The sequence below is a fragment of the Eriocheir sinensis genome, chromosome 9, assembly GCF_024679095.1.
Source record: "Eriocheir sinensis breed Jianghai 21 chromosome 9, ASM2467909v1, whole genome shotgun sequence".
Taxonomy (NCBI): domain Eukaryota; kingdom Metazoa; phylum Arthropoda; class Malacostraca; order Decapoda; family Varunidae; genus Eriocheir; species Eriocheir sinensis.
Window position 1 is genome coordinate 21789745 of NC_066517.1, and position 27814 is coordinate 21817558.

Consider the following 27814-nt stretch of genomic DNA (forward strand, 5'->3'; position numbering starts at 1 on the left):
TCTTCCTTCGTTTTGACATTTCTTTATTGGCTACGTACGTACTGCAATCAACAGGACATGTGGGTCTGGCTCTAAGTTTATGGATACGCTTACGACCGATATAATTGAGTCTTCCATTATACAAAACATCACAGTGTTTGATCACGACATACTGATGACACAAGCTGGTAACAGAGGCCGCCCCCTACTGCTGGGAGGCTAAGGCATTCACTCTTATGGCTTAAAACACGTTACTACACTTAGGAACTTACTCGGGTTATGACACATGAACAACTTAAGCTTTCCTCTCAACCTAACTCTCGACGAAGTATGTGACCGCAAACTCGCATTATTTTTGCATCAAGCACATCAGATTCACTGGACTGAGACTATTTTCTATACAACTTACATACAGCCATTGGTTATCACTCAGGTGTTTGCTAGCTATTCACATAAGCTAGTAGTACTGAGTATACAGGGAATAGCAACCTTAGATTAATGACTTCATATTGTTGGATCCAAGCACGAGGGTTTCAAAATATTGGTTTTTGCATAATTATCCAATACAAGACCTTCTTTTATACATTATACCTCTATACTGTCTTATATCACTTGTTATACATCTTTAAAAGCACGTTATAAGTTTGTTCTTAAGGTAAAAGCCATGCCTGATCTGAAGTGCACTCTTAAGGTCATTTACAGTCCAGATTTGCATGATTATTTGACTCACCATAAGCAAGGTAGGTTTTGGGGAGTCACTGCATTCCTTTCCCAGGCATTCTGGTATTTGTTCATCAGTGGTCACCAAACACAATCAAATGAAGTACTAATGAACCACTTTGGCAGCTTAAAATATGCGTAATCAATCTACATAACCGTTGAGATGCATATTATGTTGAAAATGTTATACCCATTCGCTAAGCTTATGATAAGGAGGCAAAGAAAAATTAATCTGACATTGGAATTCTTGACTGCACCAAAACTAAACAATACTAAGACTAAATAATCACTGGAATCATAAGAAACTCTAAACTATATATACCGGTAATGAAATAAACTCAAGTGATTTAAAGGTCAGGTAAATGATGTAATTCTTAACTATGAGCAACAAGGAGTTTCCCCTAAAAATATGCAACCAGTGATAGTTTTTCCCTTCTAGTTTTCCCCTTTTAAATATCGCTGAATAGAAACAAGGCCTTTAACTTTACCTTTTAGCACCTGCCGCTCTGCCCTGTCTGTGCTGTGAGGGATTGCACGCCTCTCTGTCCTCCTTGTAAGCTCACTTTGGCAATGCTTCACCTGGGTTGGGCAAACTAACACTCAGGTTACACTATCTTGTAAATTACAGGGTCTATAAAGTTGCTCTAGTCTGGTGCTGCCTAACCTGCGAGAGAAAGTAAATGTGGACCGAAAAAATGTAGCTCCATAAACGAATAAGCAGGGTCTTTGTATCTTCTATTCTGGTTCTGCTTGGCCTTCAAAAGAATGATAAATGTCAGCTTAAAATATTATACTGCACAAATTAACAAACTGTCTATTTATGTTCTATAGCAGTCCTGCCTCACCTCTTACAATAAAAAGTTGGACCAAAAACATATTACTACAGAAATCTTATGTTACATCCCTAATGGTAGGTATATATGTCATTTCTATGGATCAACAGAGCCGAGTGATAACGAGATACAAGTGTATAATTTCTGACCTAATGAAGCAAGAATGGAATAAATAGCACGTCACCCTTAAGAGTACCTATAAATACCACTGGCATAAAAATAGATGAAACAATCTCTTATGTCACAACACTACTGGACATACACAGACACAGATGAACAGTGAGGGACTCTTACAGCTGCCTCGGTGTGGAGGGCAGCACCGGGCTCACTGGTCCCTCAGGCGTCGAGTAGATGGCTCCAGACAGGACCAGTGAGCACAGTGCTGCCCTGTACACAGAAGCACCTTTGATTAATTACAGCCATTATTTGAGTTTTCAATTAAGGGTTAATCCATTTATAGTTTGATATGCTCTATATGTGGGTTATGCCTGCCATGTGTACCATTCCAATTAATAATTATATCAGGGAAAACAATGCTCAAGAAAATTGAGCTGAGGTAAAAAAAATAAGTGATCATCAAAATATAAAGCTTCAATCAATTAATATTTTGAAAACTCATTTTTATACCTTGGCTCAGTTTTCCACAGTACTTTTTTTCCTTCCTGATACAAGTACTAATTCATATGGTGTGCACTGACCAACAGACATACAATATACAGATCATTTCTTTGCATGAAGGAGCTTTAGTATACCTGTCCACTAAGATGTAGGCTTCTTGTGTGACCAAAGGGGATCCAGTTCGCTGAAAGGATCACTTGGGTCATCAGGCTTCTTCAAACCTCCACTGTCAAGGTTCTCAAAGCTCTCTTTTGTTATCTTGCTTGGCTTTCCTAACACTGGAGGCTCAAGTTTGAACTGCAGAGGGTCCAGACTGGCTGCCAGACTTGGAGGGAGGAAGGCAAAGCTTGAGTCCAATAGTCCACTTGTCTTGGCCGCTGTGCCTTCCTCAACCTCCACCTCCTTGTCCTCCCCAGCAGTCTTCCAGGACTCACCATTGGCCTCAGGTTCTACACTCCCTATTAAGGCTCTGCTGGAGGGTTCGGATGCCTTAGTCCCTTCCTTCTGCCCCTCCTTCACTGCTGGTTCCTCAAAGGCAGAGGATGAGCCATTACTGAGGAGGGAAGCGGCTGAGTTGCTGCGCGGACGATCTTCATCACTGCCTGACTTGCCACTTTCTTGGTCTGTGAATGAAGAGTGTGTGTGTCAGCAAGCAGTAGTCCAAGCTTGAACACCAACACAACCTTACCTTCACTTCATATGGAAAAGATTAGGTTTCAATGGCCAGTATAACACCTATGATCAAAGTTTTCCTTCTTATCAACAGAATCTTTGACAGAAATCTTACTCTAGCCTAATTAAAGTAAAGTCACAGACAAAAATATCAATCCCTCTTTATATAAACTCCATGTGAATTGGTGAACACTCTTTACACACTAAGTCACATGGGATGAGAGAGGAGGGAGAGGGAGGAGAGGGGGAAAAGTTACGAGTATAAATTAAGATGGATTGATATCTTTGCTCACAACTGTGCATATTACTATTCCACGCATGCACAAAAGGTCAACGAGTCAAGCCATACCAAATCCAAGTTTACTCTTAAGCCGGGAAAGGTCATACGAAGAGAGGAGGTCAGCTGAGGGGTGGCGTACATGAGTCTTTTCTCTGGGACCCTCCTCAAAAGTGGCCTTGTTGGTTAAGATGCCTCCTACAGGGGAAAACAACACCTCAACATGTGACTTGAAAAAATGGGTGCTAACATAAACCCTGAACCAACGTTGCCAGATTGTCGTACTCTGCCTCTTATGTTTGGTGATTTCCGACCCCAAAACTGCTTTCAGCGCCCAAATAACTGCCGTCGTATATGGTTATCGGTGTTTTGCGGCAATAGTTATGGGCCAGAAAACGGTAAGTACAATAATCTGGCAACGGTGCCCTGAACTACTTGATCAAAGACTATAAGAGCATAAATAGATCCAATGGCTGTTGAGATTTAGTGTTCATATAAATCCTAAAATGACTTGTGGAAATTGGTGCAAACACAAACACTAAACATAATCCAAGCCTACATATAACACTGAAAGTAGCTCTAAAGGTAAGTGATTGGTTGACTGGTAAGAATGAGTGCTGACATAAACTCTGAAATCCATGAAATAAAAAAGGTTGTGAAGTCAGGGACACCTACGCTTCATCAGGACATCCTGGGCGTAGTAAAGGGAGGCGAAGAAGAGGAAGTAGAGGTGGTCCTTGTCCTGCACACCGCCACGCCTCTGCCTGCTCAGCTCCACCACCAGGGAGGTCAGGTCCAGGAGCCCACCACCTGCACAACACACGTATCAACACTTTTAACCACACACTTTTCACAACTCTCTACAATGCCAGCAATGAAAGCTAAAATAAAAATGGGACAGCATATCAGAAACTTTATTTTATAACTTGTTTTGCCCCTATGCCCCTTGCCTTTATAATCTGTATAAGTCAATATAATACCAAAACTCAATGTAATACCAAGAATCTGCACTGAGGGACACTATGAAGTTACTCACTGCTATGAATTTCCTTGATGAATGACGAGAGGACAGTGAGCACCCCCGACCTGCCCAGGCCCGGGACGCAGTGCACCACCACGGGCCGCAGCTTGTTCCTCTGCTGCCGCTGGAAGGCGTGCACCTCCCCGACAAATTGCAGCAGCGGCCCCGGCGTCTCCGGCATAGCACTGAGAAAAGGCAAGGGTGGAGAGGATAGTACATCAGCTATTCACTAACTCAACTTATCCTACACTAAAGCACAGTTCCAAAGCAATATTCTGTGTACTCTCTTTTTATCTTAACTGATACATTTTTTTTACAAACACAAGGTAATTGTGTCCTGATATATTTCAGCTTAATGGGCAGATTTTTTTCAGTGTTTTTCCTAATGTGTGTTTCAATGTATTAATTAATAACAATAAGAACTACAACAACAACAACAACAACAACAACAACAACAAAAACAAGAACATGAACAAAAAGAATAAGAACAAGAAGAGCATCAATAGAGAAAATGAGCAACCCCAAACAAGTCCGACATTGATTCTGGCTTACCTGGGCGGCCAACCAAGAAACTGGAGGTGGATGATGACACGGGTGATCTTGGTGGAGCGCTGGGTGACATGCAGCACACGGTGGCACGAGGTGGAGGAGCTGCCAGCGCGGAGGCTGTGCACCGTCACTGAGTAGGGGCCGTAGTCCACACTGCTACTCACCTCGCTGCCGTGGTACACCTGTCCCTTCACCTGCCCGCACATCAGAAAGGGTTGTTAATACTCTGCAATGACTTGATGTACCGTATTTCCCGCCATATAAGATGCACTTTTTTTTTTTAAAAGAAGATTAAAAAAATCACCGTGTTTTATACCAAGATGGTTAAGGTTTTGATAGGCCTAGGGGGTTATTGTTACTGGTATGAAACCAACAACCAAAACACCTCCATTTGACACAATAGTTGCTAGACGTCCTCAGAGTGAAATATACCATATTTTGCAGCGTATAAAGCACACTTTTTTCACTCAGAAAAAAGTTACCCTTGCGCATTATATGCCGAAGGTAAAACTTCTGATTGATTTAAATAATAAACAGTGTGATGCAATGGAAAAGGAAAGTGTGAATAACCAGAAGATAGGAAGAGGACATGTGAAGCGATAAAACTGTACAAGTCACAAGTAGAAGAAGACGCGCCACGTGTGACGCAGCGTAAATACAAAACACAACACCGCCGTGGTGCGCCAGTCACCAGTGTGCCGGGTACCTTGGTGGTGATGGTTAAAGCGGCTATTACATGGGAACAATTTTGGTGGAGCAGGGTGCTGCCTGACGTGACTGCTCGGCGACCGCGGGGCGGATTTGGGCGGATTAGTCTGGGGGTATTTCTGCTGTGCAGCAGCCCGGTCAGCTGACGTTTTCTGTGATACATGTTCAAAAGAACTGACATCCATGGATGACTGAAGTGTTAAATGTAAACGCATTTTTGTTTCACATTGTAAAAATAACTATATTAAAACATATGATTGACAGAAATTAATCAACATCTATTTCTAATTGAAAGTAGGTGTACGGTCCCTGAAAGTCAAGATCAAGACCAATTGCTTGCCCATCGAACGTAGCATCCCCGTGTGATTAGTTCCCTCAGTAGCTCGCTGAAAGTTACCACCTGAACACTGTGCAGTGAGTGAATCTACACACCAACCCTTTTGTTTACCAGTTCAAAGTCACAGCTGCTTGGGTAAGAGCACTGTAACTCATCAAACCAACATACGGTATAATAGTAATAATTGTAAGTAAGGTTGTCAAATGTAATACCTACTGCATATACATTAAGTTCAGGGAAATTTTTTTTTTTTTCTAAATATACTTTGTCAAATTATATACTCCTGTGCGTCTTAATGACGGTACTTCTTTTCCATTTCTGCGCTCACACCCTGCCTGCAGTGCCTGGTAATATTCTTCTGTCTCTACCTTTTATGTTACTATCTTCCCTTACTCCCTAGCTCATTCGTGTCACTATTATTCACAGAAGCAAAGGTGAAGTAAACAAATAATGGTGAAACACTAACCTCAGCATCAGAGTTGAGGCACACGATGAGCTCCACTTGCTGCTCCCAAACCATCGTCCAGAAGTCCAGGAAGGTGGAGGGCGCTGGAGCTTGTGTCAGGATCATGGGGAAGCTTTCTCCTATTGACTTGAGCTGTGGAAATGGTGGTAAAGGTGATGAGTCTTAAGTACTATAATCATTCAATTAATTATCAACATTAAGCAGAGAAAAAGCCATACAACTAAGAAAATTTAACATGAAACAATCTGTTCAAGCTTAAACGTCTTCAATTGGTAAGTCTGTAAATATAAAGAAGTCCTGCATAGTCCCTACATCAAATCTGCACCTGCACCTGCCTTCCTTACCTGGACATGGGAAGCATTGATGTAGTCATCTCGGGGGGAGGAGGAGAGGATGACGCGCGTGTGGTCAAAGGGGAGGATGTCTGCAAACCTGTTCTTGAGGGGATAACACCTTGCCACGGACACCTTGAGGTCGCCGCACTCCTTCTCCTGTAATGGCACAGAAACTCAGGACTAACTGAAGTACACACTCAAGATATTATCATTATATTGAGTAAAAACAGGATCTTGGGGTTTCCTTTACCATAAAAAGAGAAAAGAAAAAGAACCTGTTGAATGAGTCGTAAGTACAGTAATCCTGGATGATAGCAATGGTCGCTATGAACTGTCAGGCCGACTACAGACTCAAGCTTACCACGGCATCCACCATTTCCTTCCACTTCAGCTCGAGGTTGGTGGGACCGTTGAGGGACTTGCGGTCCAGTCCTTCCACCACCTTGCTCAGCCGCTCCGTCTCCACTGCCAATTTCTGCAGCTTCTCATCGTCTGTGAGTGGGTCCACGACACACGGCCTACGACTCTGAGGTGCAATTTGTAATGTGAATATTTACAACATAAATAAATAAAGTATTCAATACTGATATTTAGCTTCCTGTATTCTCATTGAGTATGACTTTCCTGATTGCTGTCTCTTTAAGTTTAATTCAACTACTGTGTCAGTTAATGTGATTATAAGAAAGATAAACAAGTTAGTGGTTGTTCTCCTAAATGAAAATATCCTCTGCACTATTTGTTTACCCTAAGTTGATACTTAATACTGATTTTTTAAGTCAAATTGCAAAATTCATACAACTAGTTTTGACTAAATTTTTACTTTAAAATATGGCAAAGTTCAACTGTAAGTACCTTGGCCAGGGCAGTAAGGTCCAGTATGGATGCGGAGGAGAGGGGGACTGGCGGGGTGGTGCTGCTGGTGGTGGTCGCTGCAGCAGTGTTCTGTAGCAACGTATGGGACTTGAGGAACCCTTAACCAAGTGTATTAACATTCTACATGCACTTATAAGCCACCCAATATATAAAAATGTGCACATAAACATACACATAGATGCACAACAGCAAGCACACAAACAAATGCACACACACACATACCAGGCCCACAATTTTGGCATTTTTTTTGGGGGGGGGGCTAGAGGGCATCATAGGGCCATGAGTTAGGGGGGGGTTGGGGTGGCGAGCAAAGTGAGTATGTGCAGGTGAGGGAAATAAAAAAAATAATAAATAAAATAAAAAAAAAGGGTCATTTTGAGGCCACTATAGAAAACATTGAGGGAGTTATAGCCCCCTTAGCCCCCCAGATATTATAGCCCTGCATACACACACATACAAATGAACACTCACACATATATAAGTACAACAGCTTATGGATCAAACACCACCACCTCATAACCAATCCTAAAGACTTGCTTAACTTTGCCATGGGAAACTTTTGTTCATATTTAAGAAATTATGACTGCATGCTGAATTAGCTCCCCTAAGCTGACCTGAACCTCCTCCTTAAACCAGAGATTGATTAACAATTGTGGGCCCCTGGGACTCAGCATTTGTGAAGGTCCCTAACAGCCTGAGGAACAATGGTGCAAGGCAAAAAGCTTATATTTACTTTCTCGGAGGGCCTCATGGCTAACAACCCAGAAGCCCTCTTAAAAACTGGCCTTTTCTCCCTCACAGTTACTGTGGCCATGGCGTGAACCAGCATCCTTCATGAGTCACTCTACTGTTAGCTACTATGCCAGCTACTAACTGTTCACAGCAAAGAGAAACAATCAACAAGTTTTTCATTATTCAAGTTTATCTGTACTCCCAAATATAGTTCAAGCCTAAAACCAAATGACATTCATGTGTAACAGTTAATGTATAAAAGCTATTATTGTGCTGCTGCTACAACAAACAAGTTGCTTTATTGTTACTGCTGCTGTGGCCAATACTAGTGCTGTCAGGTCAGAGGAAAGTTCCACAAGTGCACACCGCCTAACCTTGCATGCAGAGCCCATTCCCGTGAAGAGAGGTAATGAAGTGAAGGAGTCATGCTCAACATCAACAGTGACTATTACCACCAATTACTACTAGAGCAACAAGTAAGTTAAAAAGAAAACTAATTAACTGCAATTATTTTATTGATATTGCTCAGGTGCATAATTATGTTCAATTTTAATTGTCAGGTCTACATTCAATGCTCAGATCCATGGTGCATGCACTCTCATATATCAATAAATGAAATTACATACATCTTATGAAGCTAAAGTAATAAATAAGAGATATATTACTTCATATATCAACACCTACAGATACAGTATTTAGAAGGAAGTGGATGGAAAACAAAATGTACCACCAATAAATGACACTTTGAAGTGTCCCTTTTGGTACAGCAAGATACTACTTCAGGACAAGAGGAGCGGTTGATTTGAGTGGTCCTCAAAACCCAACACACACAGGCACAGGATGCAAGGGGCACAAGCTGGGGCTCGTTCCCTTCACTATCCTTCAGGAGAGTGGCACTTATCCATACCAGACTTGACAGCACAAGATTACAGACAAGCGTAACAATAACTTAACCTGTATGCTTCCCACACAAGTAAGGCGGCCACACAGCACTGATTAGGTACATGTATTCTGTACATTAAGCATCTTAAAATGTAAGTAGAAACTGCTGTTAATGCCATAATGAATTCAAAAGCTACATACTAAGATCACTTTATGGTAAGTTCAAGAGAGTAATGCATGACAGCAGCAGATACAACCAATGTGTGGCTGGATTTACAATGGCATAATCAAGAAACGTGAGATAAAAGAAGGGTGCTATTGATGAACAGCTGATGCACACACACACACTGGAGCACAGTAACCAAGTCTCCCTCACAACAAGTCTCTCAGGTTCTACATCCAGTAATATGATATGTCTTCGTGAAAAATCTTTTAGAAAACTATACTCTTCAAAACATGAAACAATAAAATATGATCATTTTTTCATGCTTAAGGCTAATATAATCTTCAAATAATTTTCTAAAGAACCTTCCCCTCTCCAAAGCTTAAGTATGGCTCTGGTTCCAGGGGAAATTATTGTTTATGAGATCAACATCATTCCTTTCAATGTTCTACTGACGTACACACACACACACACACACACACACACGACCAAGCTTGCATATCAAAGTATCCAACAAGTATACATTTGAATTAAACAATAACTTGATTATAATAACAGTGATTGAGATAACTTAAATATATGTATCTGAAAGTAAAGTTAATCAAAAACAATGCCATCATAAAACCTGTAGAATCAGCAATCATTATTAACAATCATCAGAGTTGACCAATCTTAAACTGAGCCTCTTAGAATCTTTAGGGTGCAAGCATCAATGGTTAAATACTAAGACTTCTAAGCTTAGTTTGTCTCATCTATATGTTCTATGAATTATAGTTATGTAATGCAGTTTTGAACCCTGTTAGATAATCCTGATGCTTTAAGGCCAGGGTTGGCACTAACACCCCCCCCCCAAAAAAAAAAAAAAAAAATAATAATAATAATAATAATAATAATAATAATAATAATAATAATAATAATAATAATAATAATAATAATAATAATAATAATAATGTTTGAATTTATACCAAACATGGCTAAATTTTGTAAAAAAAATGTAGTTTTCCATCATATGAATAGATGAGTTCTACATACATGTACATAAAACATTAGAACCAAGCAAGATCTCCCTAGGAAAAAAAAGTCTTCTTTCAATTCTGACCGGAAGTTCCTGGTCTCACATGCTTGTATTCTTGTTGCTGCTTTGATGGACACAGGATTGGGAATAACACCTTTTATTCAAACCCAACACACTGGGTTTTGTTGTTTTGTTGTTTTGGGGTTGCTTTTTTTTTTTTCATTTTCATTCATTTTTAAAAGTTAAGTGTTAAAATAAGCAATTAAAAAGTAATATTGAGTGAAACAAGAAATCATTTCCTGTACAGTACAAGTCAGCAGAGACCAACTGGAAACACCTTGCCTTCAAGAAGTGTCTGTTCTACATATCACACATTAACCTCTTCACTACGAGCTGTCAAATCGCGCGCCCTTCCCATATCCGAGTACTATACCCGAGAAGAAATAAAACACACACTGGCTGAAATGACCATGACGCAGTATACGCGTCACTCGGATATGCTACGAGAGACGAAATGACGCGTATACTGCGTCATCGGATGCAAGGGGTTAAACCTTTTCTTTTGTTCTAAATTACACTCGACCCTCAATTTCCCGGGTATTGGATCTCCCAGACTTATATAATCTGGGGTCCCACAATTGCCAGACATATGCTCATTCAATTCCGGAAATCAAAATAAAAGTCCAGGACACAAACTTGTGGTCCAGCTATGTCCGACGCTTTATGGCATATGCCTAACTCAGTCTGGCAATCAAAACAGGAGTCTGGCCATGCAACATATTCTGTCCCCCGGTCAGTATCCGCAACACTCGTTGGGTAACTGCATGAACGCCAGAGACATTTGTTTATTGTTGACTTGTTCTTTTAATAGGCCGTGCTGTGACCTTACATTTGCATGTAAAAAAAGCATTTTGTACTAGAATCAAGTACCCAAATAGTATGCATTAGTATACAGGTAGTCCTCGAGTTATGACAGTTTGGTTCCATTAGGCAGGTCATAATTGGAAGTAAATCAATTTACTCTGAAAAATAGAACAATTCAAATGTCCCACCATGGAAACAACAGCAATCTTGTGCTTCCTAACCCCCCTCCCCCGGCTTTGTCCTCATGCGCTCGCTTCACCCAAGCCCTGCATTTGGTTGACCCGTTAGCCACCCATCATTGCGCAACATTAAGCAATGAAGCTACTAAGTTTTGCAAAGACGGCAGCATTTGCCAAATGCCCTGCCAAGTCTATAAAAAAAAAAGACTATAAAAGACTATAAAAAAAAACACTAGCCTGCGCCAGAACGGGCTGGGCCGACCATCAGGACCCACCGGGAAGAAGCCTACCGGCGCAATAGGCCAAGACGTAAAAAAAAAAAAAAAAAAAAAGTCATTGTGCAGGGGGTTGTGTTGGCAACGAGGCCAGTATTTGTCAACAAAGGACCCATCATAGTTATAGGAATTGCCTTTATCTTCTGCGAATGTTTCGTTCAACTATGATTGCCATTTCCGGTAAATGGTCTCCTAAAATAATTGTTGGTGCGGGAATACTGTGAGGGAGCTGTTGTTCTGGGATGCCTTTTAGGTTCCACTCAGTTGATTGACTGTCCAGTTTGTCTCACCCCGCCACTGTGAGTTGCATGGGATAACGGGTAAATAGAATGCGGTGGCGGTGGCTGCATATCAGTTAGCGTTAGCGTGCCGGCCGCGCATTCACAGCGTTCTCCACGATGTGGGTTCGAATCCGCCGCTAACCACCTGAGATTTTTCAGTCACCACCGAGTGGCCTAAGAGTACCCACATGCTGTCCTGAAGACCACCTATGAACCTGGACTCTAGAAGAAGCTGTGCAAGTGAAATTAAGAATGAGCCAAAAATAATGGCGCCACTATAAACAATTGCCTGCGCCATGACGGGCTCAGGCCGACCATCAGGCCCCTGTGGGCTAGCCTACCAGCGCTATAGGCCAGATGTAAAAAAAATAATAATAATAATAAAAAAAAAGTCAAGATAAGTGGGTTGACTCACTCCACCCTTACTCAGCTGATGTGCTAGCAACTGGCATCTGATAAATATAGCAGCATGCTTTTATAGCAGACTGTAGGCCTACTGGTTGGTAAAGTAACAACCACTAATTGTATAGTGAGTAGTACTTTCAGCTTGAGTTCCACAAGCAACTGAGGGGACACCATGGGTGGGTGGGCAGCCCACCTACCTTTCTCCCCTCCTGCCTTATCCCAGCCCACATGGGGTAAGGACAGGGTGAGGGTAGCAGTGGGGTAAGGGAGGGCAGGAGGCATGGGAATGCTGCTCTGCCCACAGTGAGATATTTAAAATGTCAACTCATTGCTCAACCGAGTATTACTAATATTACTGGCCTGGTCATAAGTGCGAGCGGTCATAAGTCGCATACGTCATAACTCTAGGACTTCCTGTAATATTTTTAGCCACCCAGAGAGTTGAAAAGAAAATAACAAACATTACATCCCTGCTGCCAACACTGGCTGTTTACATAAATCAGCTGAGCAGCTACTTGTAGTTATCATTCAGTTTCTATTACCCATTTGATATTTCCATTATTTTATTTTTAAAGATAGAAACTTTCATTGGAATATAGTTTTCAGTAGAACAATATGCTTTAGCACCTGGAGTCAAAAAAGAAAATTACTGGCACTTCATGACTACCATTGACAGTGCGTCCTTTGTTGACTTGTAATGAAAGTCTTCAAATAACTTGTTTCAGTTTATCTTTCTTAAACGTGCGGCTTGAATGTGCAGAACAAACTGTGGTAAACATCTGGGGCAAGTACTGAATACAGGATATTGCTGAACCCAGTATGGTAAACGTCTGGGAACAGCCCCAGGCCCCGGACTGTAGCGATTCCTTCCTGGACTTTTTGTGGTTCCCGGACACATGCTTCCCCCTATTATTCCCGGACACTGAGGTTCGAATATACTTTGCAATTGCTTATTTTAACTAATTTACATATAAATAGGATGAAAATCAAAATAAACAATAAACAATAAAACACTTAACAACAAAAAACTATCCCCCCTCAAAAAATTAGCCCCATGAAAAAGTGGGTTTAAAAAAGTGTCTGCCAACCCTGTATAAGGCACACCTCCACAAGACAGAGGACACCTGATAAAACCTGTTGATGGCAAAATATTTCTTGGCTGCGGCAGTGCTTGCATCCCTGTCATTCTAGAGGCCTCAATTCAAAGGATCTAATTTCCTTACTCTAACAACAGGCACCTCATCAATACTTTTGTAACGTCATGGAACAATTACAGCCTACTCAAGACAGGAACTCGACTCAACAGGGAAGATGAAAACCACAAAGGAGGTTAATCCAAAAGACTTACACTTGACACAATGTTGGGCAAGTTGCTCCCAGAGACTGGCAGCTGCTGGGCGGACGTGGCGGCGGCAGCAGCGGCGGCCGAGGACGTAACATCAGGAGCTGTGCCAGACTGAGCAGGAGCTTGTCCTCCCACACCTGCTGGCTCTGCTGTGCTGCTGCTTCCTGCTGGCTGGGGCATGAGGGGTGACCACTGGGAGTTGGGGGGGGAGGTGAGTTCAATACCAGACAAGAGATCCAAGTTGGAGATGCCAGAGGTTGCTGAGGTGGCCGTGGTGGTGGTGGTGGTGGTGGTGGTGGTGGCAGCAGTGGTGGAGGTAGCTCCCTGCGGGTGTTGAGGTGGTACAGGTGGTCTAGGCTGCTGCTGCTGCTGAGGCAAGGGTTGCTGGGATGGATGTGGCTGCTGGGGCTGAACGGGTGGCTGTTGTGATGGCTGGAGGGGCACTTGCTGTGGCTGCTGGGGTTGCTGTGTGTAGGGGTACTGTTGGGAGTGAGCCGGGTACTGTCCTGGGTGTTGCTGCAGCTTAACTGGGTACTGGTGTGTCTGATGTTGAGGGTAGGCTTGCTGTGGATACTGCTGTGGCTGCTGAGAGTAAGTCTGACCATGCTGTTGCTGTGATTTCTGTTGTGGTGGTTGCTGTGACGGTGCTTGTTGTGTCTGGGGAAGTCTGGGCTGATACTGTGGTTGTTGCTGCTGCTGCTGCTGCTGCTGTTGACTGCCAGTATACTGGGCCCACAGCATTGGCTGATTATACTGAGCCCCTGGCACAAAGGAACTGGGTACAGGCGCAGGAGTTGTCTTGGGGCCTGCTTGGTTGACATCGGTAGTGGCTGTGGTAGTTGCTGTGGTGGTGGCTAAGGTGTTGGAGAATGGGCAATCCGGCATGCCAGACTTGCTGGTGTTGGTGGAGGCAGAGCCAGCCTGGCTGACGCTGGTGGATGCGATGCCACCCTGCGGATAATTGGCATACATATTCCAGTGGGTGTAGAGGTTAGCTGCCTGTGGGGTGGTGACTGATAAGCTGGAGAATGTCTGCAATGGATGTCTTGGTCCTGCCTGGGTGCTGACTGGTGGTGGCTGGCCCTTAATTGATGGCTCAGCCTGGCCTGCATAGATAGACTGGTTGGAGTACACCACACCACCTGCCTTGCTAACATTCTGCTTACTGTTGGCTGAGTAGTGGGAGCCTGCTTGGATGTACATGGAGCCAATGTACTGGCCTTGGTTCTGGGCATACTGGAAAGGGTGGTAGCTCTGTGGGGTCACTGCTCCTGCTGCTGCTGGGGTGGAGACAGTTCCGGTCTGTTGCTGGTAGTAGCCATAGTAGCCCTGGGTATTGGTGCCATGGACCTGTGGGGTCTGTGCAGTCCTTGGCGGTCCACTGGTTGTTGCTGTGTGTGTGGTTGCTCCGTAACTGGTGGGTAGAGGGGCTGAATATCCTGGGGCTGGCTGTGGCTGCGGAGCCTGGGGTTGTGGTTGCTGGGGAGGCTGTGGCCGTGTTTGCTGTGGCTGTTGTGGCTGCTGTGTCTGCTGAGGCTGATGCTGAGTTACTCCCATGGGTGTAGTGTGCTGCACTGGGGTCTGAGGTGTACCAGAAGTATGTGTGCTAGTAGCTCCTGCAGGCAAGTTCTGATAGCCATAGTAAGGATACTGAGAACCATAACTGTAAGGGCCAGTGTGCTGACCTCCAGGCTGGGTGGGCATGTAACCTCCTGGGTGGCTGGCTGTAGTGGAGGCTGGCTGAGGGGCAACTGCCGTACTGGCAGGTGCTGGGGCTGAAGTGTTTGCTGCAGACCCTGTGGAGCTCTGAGCTGGGACATAGCCCATCCCACCAGAGGCAGCTGGGTAGGTGGAGGCTCCAGTCTGCTGTGGGTAGTATTGGCTCCCTGGGGCACTGTAAGGGGTCTTGTAAGGGGAGCCTGAGGTGTGTGGGGCAGGGGAGGGGCCTGGGGAGGGGGCCGAGGGGTGATATGCTGAGGTTGGCCCAGTGTAACTTGTAGTGTAGCCTCCAGCACTCGCCTGTCCACTGCATGAGGTCAAGGGATCACTCTGCTCAGAGCCTAAAGGAGCAGGTCTCACGCCACTGACGTAGGAGGCATTGGGATCATACCCTACCGCCCCGGGGTGTGTGGCTGCCATGCTTGCTCCAGGCACTCCTGCTGTTGCCATGCCACTGCCACCCTTCATATGCTGCAGGTAATCTTTCAGCTTGGGTCCTCCTCCTGTACTTGAGGTCACATCTACATTAGTGGGCTGTTTTGGCAATGCTGTGCCTTTCTTAGCTCCAAGGACACCTCCAGTAAATTTCTTCACATTTGCAGAAAGCATTTCTTCCCTCTCCTCATCCTGGACCCTACACACAGACTTGACTCTGGAGGACAGCTTGTTGACCTGTCCTTCCAGCTTGTGATAGAACTCCTTAGCATCCTCAGCCTTCTTCAGGATGTTGAGGTAAGCATTATATGATGCCATGAGGGATGAAATCATCTCTGCCCGCTGTGCCTGCACCTGGTTGGTCAGCCTCCGTGTGGTGGCATAGGCAGCGTTGGCCTCTGAGAGTGCCTGCAGGATGTTGCCCTGAGCAGCCATGTTTTGCTCCAACAAGGCAACCTGAAGCAGCCACAAAATAGGAACAGTAAATACACTTGAAATATTAGAGATATCACCAGACTTTAACTTCATATTCATCTGCTGACTAAACAAATAACTTTGAATCAGTATCAAAAGAACAGTATCATTGTAGCACATTTAGATAGACAGACCTGAGGCAGCTACAAAATATTAAGTGAATACATATAAAATATGACCACAACTGAAAATTATCGACTTAAATATTACTCTGCTGATTTCACAAATAATTTTGCTCCATTATCAAATCAACAGTATCATTACGACATATCTAAACAGATCACAGAGGAGTTGACCCACCAATTTGTCGTGCTTTTTCAGTTCTGTCTTAAAGAAGTCCTCCATGTCCTCTTGGTTGGTCACAAGCTGCTTGGTGACGTCATCATTATGGATGTCCGTGCGCAGCTGAGCATCCCACTTGGAGCGCTGTGCCTGCATCTCATGGACCTTGCCGAGCAGCCGCTTCACCTCCTGCTTGGCTGCCGGGTCTCCTTGGGCTGCAGAGGAGACAGAAATTCAAATATTGCATGACTAATCAGACAAGATAACCAAAGAAGAAAACAGGTAAATTTACACAGATGATACCACAAGTTTTGATGAGTATTGTCCAACTCATAGATCACATTGACAAAACAGATAAGCACACACAATCATTACTACAAGTTTTGACAATTAGGGGCAATGTCACACTTCAAGATCACACTAGCAATAAACATGAATCTACAAAGACCAAACTATAGCCATTGAAGAATAGAAGCAATGTCTTGAAGATGAGCAATGTTTTGATGTAACAGTTGTTTTCTAAGAATAGGAGCAATGTCATAATGCAGAAGCACATATAAAATTGAGGATGATAACTTGATACAGCAGTTTCTCAAGGCTCAAGGGAAGCATATTTGAGACAAAGAGAATAAGGATGGTATGCTCAGATATAACCACCTCCAGCATCAACTATTTCCAAAGGTCAAAAAGGAAATCAGTCAGGTTCTAGTGTGTTTTTAAGGTTCATGGTACAGAAGAAGTGTCAAACTACCACTAGGGTCATTAAACTGTCCAAGGAAATGTTCAAAACTCCTACAAAACTTTGCCAAATACGTGAGCTTTGGTGCCTAACTGCTTAAGAATGCATCCCCAAGTCTCTATACAGCAATTTTGAAGATAAGAAGCAAAACCTCTTTCTTAGACCAGACTCTGAGTAACACCCACCCTCAACGCTGGTCATGGAGGGAATGGCGGCCAGCACTTGGTCCAGAGGCTTGGAGAGGAGCTGCAGGTTGGGGAGGTGGGTGGTGATGGCACGGTGGAGGGCCATGTTGTTGTCCTGGGCGCTTTGAGTGGCCTCTCGGTACTTGCCTGCCTCGCGTTTCAGTTCGCCAAGGATCATGTTGGGTCCTCTCTTCCCCATCATGGCCAGGAACTCTTTCTCCTTTTCATCCTCCTCCTGCATAGAATATATTGTGTCATCATCAGCCATTGCAAGCATTATTTCTTACCCATGTCACCCATCTATGCTAGGGAATCATTCTCCTTCTCTTCCTCCTCTTGTGCAGAAAAGGTGTAACCATCACCCGTGCCTCTATCTCAAGTGCTAGAGCTTATTCATGTCACCCATCTATGCTAGGGAATCATTCACCTTCTCATCCTCCTCCTGGGTAGAATATTGTGTCACCATCACCCTTGTCTATATCTCCAGCAATAATTTCGAACATGGATGCCTTCTAGGAGTTAGTTTTGTCACATGAGAAGTTAATACAATGTTAAAATAGACCTAAGCATAAGATTTACCGCAAGCATTTTCTTTATGTCTTCTAAAGCTGCATTTATGTCATGGGAGAAGTTAGATATCTTTGCCATGATGTCTGTCAGCTTCTTGACCCCGCTGCTGGCATTCAGGTCGGCACAGCTCTCCACAAGTTCCTGTAAATACACAATAACCTCAGTTTTCCCATCAGTATGTCATTTGCTTTCTACTAGAGAGAACCACCTCTTCCTTAATGTTCATAAATTACCTAAATCATACTGAGTCATCCAGAATGCCTCATTATTCAAAGTCAAAAGACTGGACCTGACTTACAAGACTTGTGATAACATTCTTTAAGTGCAAGTTTAATAAAAATAGATTCAGAAAGAGGTAAACACCAAATCAACTCAAATACTGTATTGAAACCAGGTAAATAACAGTAATATTCTCCTCAATTACTTATTACTTGGTGGTACTCTTGATTCTTGAAGGACTACCTGTTTCCCCAGTGTTTGGTCATCAAAATTGCCAGTCTTTTTATTTCTGGTATATGGAGTAGACCATGAGCTCAAATATATATAAACAATGAAAAATGGCCACAAAGAATCAACAAATTTCATTGCTGAGGTGTCTTGATACTCCCATCTTGAGCAAGTATTATCATCTTACAGGCAGAAGTAAAGAATGACAGCTGCACAACTTAATACAGCTATAAAAAGGTGCACTCGAAGGTCAATCAGGCTGCCAGAACCCTTACCTGTGGCAGAGAATCTGAGTTGGAGTCTAGGGCAAGGGTGTCCAGCTGCATGGAGGCAAGGTAAGTCTCCAGCTCCTCATTCTTCTCCTGTATCGCCGTGCCCACCTGCCGCAGCAGCTTGGCCTTTTCCTCACTATGGACAGAACAACATATACCACTCACTCACTCTATCCCATGACACTTTGTTGATGTAGTTGGGGCACCACTAAAAGTGTTCCAATCATTCTTTTCCACCCATCTCTGTCCTCCACTGCTCTTTGTCATATGTGTATATTTTTTTCAAGACAAAATTAAACAAAAATAAATCCCTGAAACTTGGCAATCACTCCCTTGCAAAAACTCATCCTCTCTTCTGGCCACTTGTTCTTTACTCTTATTGCTGGAATAGTGTTTAGCAGGCTTTTTATTTATTTTTTATTTTATGCCCTTGAGCTGTTTCCACTCCTGTTAAAAAAAAGAAAAAAAAAGGGGGGTGGGGGCTAAGGACAACCTGCCTGGACCCACCTGTACATGGAGGACGCCTGGTGAGCCTCCAGTGGCACCAGCTTCTGGAAGATGTCCTGGCCCGACACCTCCACATCGTTGACACTGAAAGCGATGCCCTTCACTAGTGAGGCGCCCTTCACCTCGGGCAGGGAGGCGATGGGAGGCACCTTCTCATGGTAAACAAACTCATTCTCCTTCTGGGCGGCGGTGAGCTTGCCTCCCATCACGTCGTGGGAGAACGTCAGGCTCTCCGTTATGAGCTGGAAAGACGCATTAGATGACTAAAGGGAGAAAACATTTTCCAATTGGTAAGTGGCAGAGTGATGCTAATTCTCAAGATAGTGCTTTTATACAAGCAATTGATCTGCATACGAGTCTGAGCACTAATGTCGTGGCAGAATATGAGACTCTCCTTCACAAACTGACGACACATCAGATAATGTCATGTTACTAAAGCAAGGAAATATTATATGATTAATAATATACTTGACCACTCTTAATATCTAAAAGAATGCTATTAAACAAATGAACTAGAGGTAATTCTAAGCTATTCTAACAATATCTTGGCATTAAACCCCCTTTCTTCAACAGTAAAGAAGCACTAAGATACCTGCATGGCAAAAAGTACACACAGTTCCCCTCAGGGTATGCTGTTGACTACATGTACCAAGCTATGTATGAAAAGGCATCATAATTCAAACCTTCGTAGGCCTCTGATCGCCCTGACAAGGCAAATCACCCAACTTGACAGGAAAGCCCCCACATGGAAAGTCCAGCAAAAAAATAAAAACACATTTCAGTTAACACACAAGACAAGACTTAACATGTATCAAGACAAAAGAAATTAGGCTCTAAAAAGAGTGACACAGAAACTAAGGAACAGATTAAAGAACTAAAACACACAAAAAGATAATCAATATAAGTCAACCCAATCCAAGGTCGCAATAAATTTTAACCTAACAGAAAAAGTAATAGTAGTAGAAGTAGTCAATATAAAACACAAGGCTGTGCTCAATTCAACAACATATTGCAAAAACACCAAACATGAACTGAACATATAAACACAAGACAGTAATTAGTTTTTCTTTACAGGAGCAGCCCATTGTAGGCATCTTTTCACTTTCTAGCCCTTCGTGTCATGCATCTCCTTTGCTATAAAAAATAACACTCAACAAAGACCCCAATCAAATCAGCTCTCCCCACCTCTTGCTGCTCCAGGTTCTTGGCCAGCTTTGAGGCTTCGGTCAAACCATCAACCGCTGCCTGGTAGTAGGCGAGGCGCTCCCCCATCTTCTGCTGCTCCTCTGCCTGCATCCCCTGGTACAGCAACGCCACAGCTCCATGGTATGCCATTTTGAACTCACAGTACCTCCGCCACATCTGTTATAAAATAAAATGGAATAAGTAAAAATTAATAAACAAACTAAATTTTATTGGTGTTTGAACATGCAGTGTGGCTCATTCTGTGGTGCATCTTTCTGCCTGTGACATATATATGCAGTCTTCTCTATTTAGAATGACACTGTACCTTTGACACAACTGTAATGAGATATACACATTAGCAGGCCTTCTTCTTGGAGATATGATGGTAGTTGTTGCTAGAGTTTAAACTTTCTTATGAAGGGTACAGGGGTATTATTACAGGCACAGAGTTGTTTAGTTTATAATTTACCTATCCTGCTAAACTGACTATGAATTTCAATGGAGTGATACAATGAGGTCCATTCTACTGGTCCAGCATTCTTCTCCTATGAATAAAATTTGTCTTATTCACTGAGAATGATCAAACTGTCTTCTCTTCCTCTGACATTACAGTAATTTTTTCTTCCTTACTGAAAGCCAACACCAACCAAAATGTGTAGTAACTATTATGATGGAGGTGAATGAAGGATGAATAATGATAATGATGATAAAAGGTAAATTTTCTGCCCACCTTTAGTTTTCTGGATCCAACAATCTCGTTAACAACTGCGTCTGTGGACTTCCCAGGCCAGAGGCTCTTCATGGCATTCTTCAGGTACTCCACCACCTGCATGGCTACTTTGGCTGCAAGGACGAATAAATAAACAATAAATAAATATTCACTCGTATGATATAGAAGTTTAATTCTGAAAAACAATCCACAACATACATTTCTGAACCTCAAGTTACAGTCAAATATTTTTTAATTCACTAATTTTAAAAGTAAATATAAAGTGGTCTTTTTCTGTTTTTTGTAATTTGTTTTTCCCTCATAAGTTTATTTCTTTACTGTAAAAAAAGACAAATCAAGAGTGCAATTTTTTTCAATATGTCATTAAGTCCACAAGATGTGGATGAATGATAATAAAACTGAAATACAAAACCATAAGCAATCTACAAGACCCCATATGGCACAAATAGAGGCACAAAGCTCATGTTTGATCCATTATTAGCTGATAATGAGCTTTTACTCACTTAATAATACATCAAGACACACACCATGCAATACCCTCTTATATATCATGGCAAATAAAACTCAAACACCCAAAACCCGCCTTCACATCACAGCAGAACAGGATCAAAGGGTAATGTCGTACCTATGATGGTGGGCTTGCGGTTGTCAGTCATACTCTTCTCGAGAATGCACTCCTGAGCCTGGGCGAGTGCCACATTGTACATGAAGGTGAGGAGCGTTGGGCTGAGGTCTGACTCCCGGGGCTGAGGGTAAGTCTCCCGTAGGTGCTGGAGAGAGAAAAAGCAGTCATTATTATTATATGCTGAACATTATTATTATTATTATTATTACTATTATTATTTGATAGTGATGGGAGGAGGGGGGAATTGTGCAACTGATAATAATAGGAATGGATTTACTTGGAGATTGAATATTTCCTTTATATTCCACATTTTTAGCAGATCTAAACATTGCTATCATCACTATCAATTATCTGTGCATGAGCAGTATGGGGAAAGGGATTTGATAAACCTTGAATTAATTAAAAAGTAAAGCCTGAGTTAAAACATCTATCTATCCATCTATACCTCTTATCCCCTTAGAGCACAACCCAAACTCAGTAGAACCATGTACTATATATCATACCCCTACCTCTAAACGTAAGAAATAAACCCTTTAATCCAATTAACTGACAAGGCATCCTAAGTGACCCAATGGACTATAATGCAGGTTATTCATAGGCACAAAGTTGCAGGATTTTTCTACTGAACTCGGCTGGCGTGGGATGTGTAGAGTCTGCCAGTTGCTTTGAACACTATTTGCTCAAAAGTATAATTATGGCAGTTTTTTGTTTTTTTCTACAAGGGCGACAAACAAAAGCAGGAACAAAAAGGCCCGATAGTTACTCCAACAAAAGAAAACAGAACAAGAGGTCAAAAGAGAGGTCAATCTTGGGTTGAGAGATGTCCTGATACTCTTGTTTTGAAGTGTTTTGATGCTGCTTTTTTTTACACTATACGCCTCCTGTCACCAACCTGGAAGGCCCATGCGGCACACTGGAAATGGGTGCAGCTGATCTTCATGCCATCAGGGGTGTTCCTTGCATCCATGGCCCCAAGGTCTGTGTGCAGCGCCCCGATGTTGTAGAGGATGCACGCCATCTCGTACTTGATGTCCGCCACATTGTACACCACGCTGGAGTATATGTCGTACCTGTTGAAGGAGGAGAGTATGTCACATATGAATAGAGACAGTAAGAGGAGGAGTGACATTTTACAAACATGCCACTAAAAGTCCATATATAATAATAATAATAATAATAATAATAATAATAATAATAATAATAATAATAATAATAATAATAATAATAATAACAATAACAACAGTAGTTTTATTTTGTCAAGGCATAATAGACAAAAGAAGCACAAATATACACCAACCTCTGACTTAAAGAATTAAAACAGAAAGAAGGTCCCAACACTACACTCACCAGTTGAACGTTACGGCTATGCTGGGGTTCTCACTGAGGGGGAACCTGGACATGAGGAAGTGCAGCTGACAATAGTACTTCTTGAGCAGGGAACAGCCGGTGAAGTCATGGGGAGCGTGGGTGGCTGACGCCCGGAGGCTCTCCAGCTCATGGATTTCCGTGCTGTAGCTCTCTGGGTCTTCATTATAATGGTCCCGGATGTACTGTTGGAGAGAGGAAACAATGAAAGTATTGATGTGAGCTGATGTACTGTGAGGGTGATTTTAACTGTCCCATCTTATAAATGCCTGGGCCAGGATTCAAACCCAGGCTAGCAGATTCAATAGCTAAGTGTGCAAACCACTTCACTGCAGAGGCCCTTTCAAGCAGGTTATTAATATATATTTTCATAACCCTAAGCTACACTCTCCCCTACAAGAGAGCTTCAGCACCCTCAACCCTTGAAGGTCACTAAAGGACAGGGGACCTCATATGCACCCTCCCCACCAGACACCTTTGCCACCCTCAACTCCCCAGGAATGAAGTGCCAACGGTTTACACAAAGATCGTTAGGTAAAACTCCAGCACACCCGCCAAATGGTAGTGATAACCAACGTTGCAGCACAAAGTGTATCATGATTTACCACAAACAATTAAATCTACCCCAACCTGTCCTAGCCAAACTAAATCTAATCTAACCTAACCTACCCTGACCTTAGGGCTCCCACTCTGTTATGAAAACAAAAATCCCTGATTTCTCCCAGATGGATTTTCATTTTTCCAGGATGACTATTTCAGCCTATTTCTGGTTTTGACATTTTTATTACAAGGTAAAAAATAATAATTTCAGTACCAGATTCATATGGTGTCAAATTGGAGTACAACTGAACGTCACGGGTTCCCTCCTCTATTCAAAAATATATTTACTCTTACTTAAAAGAAGAAAGAAAATACTGGAATTCTTTTTGGGTATGGCATATTCATATCATGTTGGTATGTGCAAGTGTTAGTGGTAAGTGTTAGTATGTGTGTGTGCAGAAGTGTTGGCACGTACAGTATATACATACTCCACTACTAATACCAGACCTTATTCTATTACCTGGGTACCATAATTCTTTAAAAAAAAATGGCCACTGGACAATACTAGAGATAACCCTGTCAAAGAAAACCCATTGCCCCCATACACTGGAGTAGGTGTTCCAAAAAACTATGTATTTATTATGACTAATGTCAGTGTTGGTGTGTGTATTTACCTATTTACCTGTTTGTAGTATACAGGGCCTGAGTTCAAGCTCGGACAGTCCTGTCTCCCAATCTATATATGTCCAACTTTTCTTTCATTATATAGACACAGCCCACTTCAACAATGTCTTTGTTTAGTCCATTCCATGTATCCACACTCCTGTATGGAAAACTGTACTTCTTTATGTCATTCAAACCATGCCCCTTTCTCAATTTCTTGCAGTGTCCCCTTAGGTGCCTCCTCCCTTTCATTTTAATTAAATCATTTCTATCCAACACATTCATTCCACTTATATTCCTGTACAATGCTATCAGGTCTCCTCTTTCTCTTCTTTCTTCAAATGTGGTAGCCCGAGTTCCTCCAATCTAGTCTCATATGACAGACTTGATAGTTCTGGTACCATCTTAAGCCCCATTCAGACTGTGCCAACTCTGGGCCACGACTGCCCACGACTCTAGGGTACACGAGTTCTTTGGTGTTGATGAGAAAGGGTCATGCATGTCTTGAAAGAGGTCTATAGTATTTCCACGTGAAACTGGCCGATGGGGCAGTGGTGGCTGCGGCCCCGCTCCGCACCCACACCTTGCCACACACTCTCAACACCTCGCACTTCCTCTCACATACGTCAGCTATTTGCTACCTTCAAATGAATTTAATTAAATAACTGGATAATCCAATAAGGTCATATAGTGTTAAAATTGTTTCGTTTTTAGGATGAAAACAAAGATTTTGTATAAATACCACAACACTTGACAACGTTGGAATATAACGTCAAGTGTCGTGGTATTCATACAAAATCTTTGTTATCATCCTAAATACGAAACAATCTTAACACTATATGACCTTATTGGATTATCCAGTTATTTAATGAATAAAATAATGAATAAAAGTGGGCCTAACACTGAACCTTGAGGAACCCCACTGGTAACATTACTCCATTCATTTTTTTTACCATAAATGGTAACCCTCTGTTTCCTGTCGCTAATCCACGCCCTAATCCAATCATAAACCTTCCCTCCTATTCCATGAGCCCTGACTTTATTTAATAGTCTCTGGTGAGGTACCTTATTGAAGGCCTTACTAAAATAAAGATAAACTACATCATAACTCTCATCATTGTCAGCTGCCTCGTATACTTTATTGTCAAAGGATAAAAGATTAGTAAGGCATGACTTTCCTTTAGTAAACCCATGCTGAGTCGTGAATTAAATTATGTCTGTCAATATGGTCCCTAATACTGTCTGCTATTATTGACTCAAGCATTTTCCCTATAACTGACATCAAACTAATCAGCCTATAGTTTTGCATAGATTTGTCTCCCTTCTCATCGATTGGAATAACGTGTGCCTGCCTCCATGAAACAGGCACCACCCCTGTGTCTAGCGACTTCCTAAAAACTTCTGTAAGCAGCCCACTGATTTCAATTTACATTCTTTTAATACCCTGGGAAAAATTTAATCTGGCCCTGGCGCCTTCGTAACTTTGAGTCTATCTATCTGTCTAATCACGACCTCCCGACTTACATATGTCAGTTAATCCTTCTACCTCTTCTCCCTGTGGATCTGTTCTCCCTGATGTATATCGTCTAACCTTCCTTTGGTAAATACAGTTCGGATATATATGTTTAATGCCTCACTCATTTCCTCATCTGTATCTATCAGTGATTCTCCTGACTTAAGCGGCCCTATCTTATCCCTAACCTTGGTCTTATACAGCTGAAAGAAGCTCTTTGGATTGGTCTTTGCTTCCCTGGCAATTCTAATCTCATAATTATGGTTAAGATTCGTTTTAGGACCATGCCAGTATCTCATTACCTACCTTATGAAACATCAGTAGCTCTTCATATATCTTTTCTACAAACCTTCAACAATCATGGAAACGCTTTGAAAATCCAATGGAAGGACTTTTTTTTACTCTTGAAAATAGGGGATAATGTTTACGGAAGCGTGTCGCCTCCTCTGGCGGCGGTGCAGCCGGTGTTGCGAGAAATACCTCCTCGCTGAAATAAGTCACATATATTTATGGGGGGAAGGGTCCAGGGGGGGTCCAGGGGGGTGCAGCCCCCCCTTTAGTAGGTCGTAAAGTTCTGTTGGAGTAGTTTAAATATGCTCCCCAACCCTAAACCCTTTGCGAGCTATTTTGTGGCTGTGGCGGCTGCAGCGTCGCCGCGGCCGTCGCCAGAGGAGGCGACGCGCTTTCACAAACATTATTCCCTATTTTCAAGAGTAAAAAATAAGTCCTTGAATTGGATTTTCAAAGCGTTTCCATGACTGTTGAAGGTTTGTAGAAAAGATATATGAAGAGATAGTGATGTTTCATAAGGTAGATAATGAGATACTGGCACAATCCCAAAACGAATCTTTACCTGTTTTGCTACACGAGTGCTTTTCTTTACTGTTCTAGCTAAATTGTTGTAACTGTCCCTAAGGTGCTCTTCCCCCCTCTTGACTCTAAGATATAATCCTCTTTTCCTTCCTATTTCATTTTTGAGCCTGTCTGTCACCCATCGCGGATAACTACCTTAGCCAACCATCAGAACATGTGAAGAACAATCTACTTGCTGTCCTGGTTGGAGGTGTCACTCGATTCTAGATGGGGTTCTCCCTGTCTAGGTAAGAAATTCTCCCCATCTAGGTAAGACCTGACTTCCCTGTGAGGTACAAACTGTTGCTGACCTAGTTTGACCTCCCTGACCAGACTATTGTACTCACCCTCTAGTAAGCTGCTAACCTGACTAATGACCTCACCGGAGATTAACGCCACTCCCTGTAAACCAATGGCCCACTCACGCCACGACACCCCGCCCAGGCCTGACCCCCTGCACCCTGCCGCCGCCACGCCCACACGCCCACACACCCACGCACGCAAACACAAAAACAACACCCAAATAAATCCTTCTCTCCCCGAGGCGCAAATCACTTGACAACCCCCAGTGGCTCCCCGGAGGTAAACACCCTAATTACGGGAGACAGGTGGCTTGATGAGGGCCGCGGGGGAGGGGGACGGTAAGATAAGTGCCCAGCGTCTCACCTGTCGTAGTTTGGGTGCAAATTCGACGCTCTCAGCACTGGATTTTAGTTCAAAGCCGAGCATAGGCAGCCGCGGCACTGCCTCCATCTTTGCGTCCACGGAGCCTCCTCTTCCTCTTCTTGGCTCCACTTTGTATCGTATATGTTCTTCTTGGTTCGTTTTGGTTCTTAATTCTTAGTTCTTCTTGGTTCTGTTTGGTCCTTTTGGGTTCTTTTTAGTTCTTCTTGGTTCCTTTTGGTTCTTCTTCTTAATTGGTTCTTTTTGGTTCTTGTTAGTTCTTCTTGGTTCTTTTTGGTTCTTTGTCTTGGTTCTTTTTGGTTCTTCTGGTTCATTTTGGTTCTTCGTCTTGGTTCTTTTTGGTTCTTCGATCGTTTTGGTTCCTTTTGGTTTTTCGTCTTAGTTCTTTTTCGTTCTTCGTCTTGGCTCTTAATTCTTAGTTCTTCTTGGTTCTTTTTGGTTTTTCGTGGTTCTTAGTTCTTTTTTGTTCTTCTACTTCTTAATAATTGGTTCCTAGCT

The 27814-nt window shown here is 42.7% G+C and overlaps 1 protein-coding gene across 3 annotated transcripts; it reads right to left on the minus strand.

The window, feature by feature from the left end:
* LOC126996139 (tyrosine-protein phosphatase non-receptor type 23-like) lies at positions 1-27457 on the minus strand. 3 transcript variants are annotated; one of them, XM_050856353.1, is made up of 22 exons: positions 27299-27457; positions 23047-23249; positions 22592-22769; positions 21700-21844; positions 21075-21187; positions 20345-20521; positions 19160-19401; positions 18656-18788; positions 17943-18074; positions 17364-17598; positions 16458-16654; positions 13533-16139; positions 7368-7457; positions 6877-7041; positions 6525-6671; positions 6181-6312; positions 4673-4863; positions 4136-4305; positions 3775-3909; positions 3172-3297; positions 2285-2773; positions 1-1919 (listed from the first exon to the last, which is right to left on the minus strand). In XM_050856353.1, exons 1-21 carry the CDS (start codon positions 27383-27385, stop codon positions 2292-2294), a joined length of 6087 nt encoding a protein of 2028 aa, XP_050712310.1. In that variant the 5' UTR covers positions 27386-27457; the 3' UTR covers positions 1-1919; positions 2285-2291. The 3 variants fall into 3 exon arrangements, with proteins under 3 accessions (XP_050712310.1, XP_050712309.1, XP_050712311.1); XM_050856352.1 differs by having other exon boundaries at positions 1-2773; XM_050856354.1 differs by lacking the exon at positions 3172-3297 and having other exon boundaries at positions 1-2773.
* Positions 27458-27814: the final 357 nt, after the last annotated feature.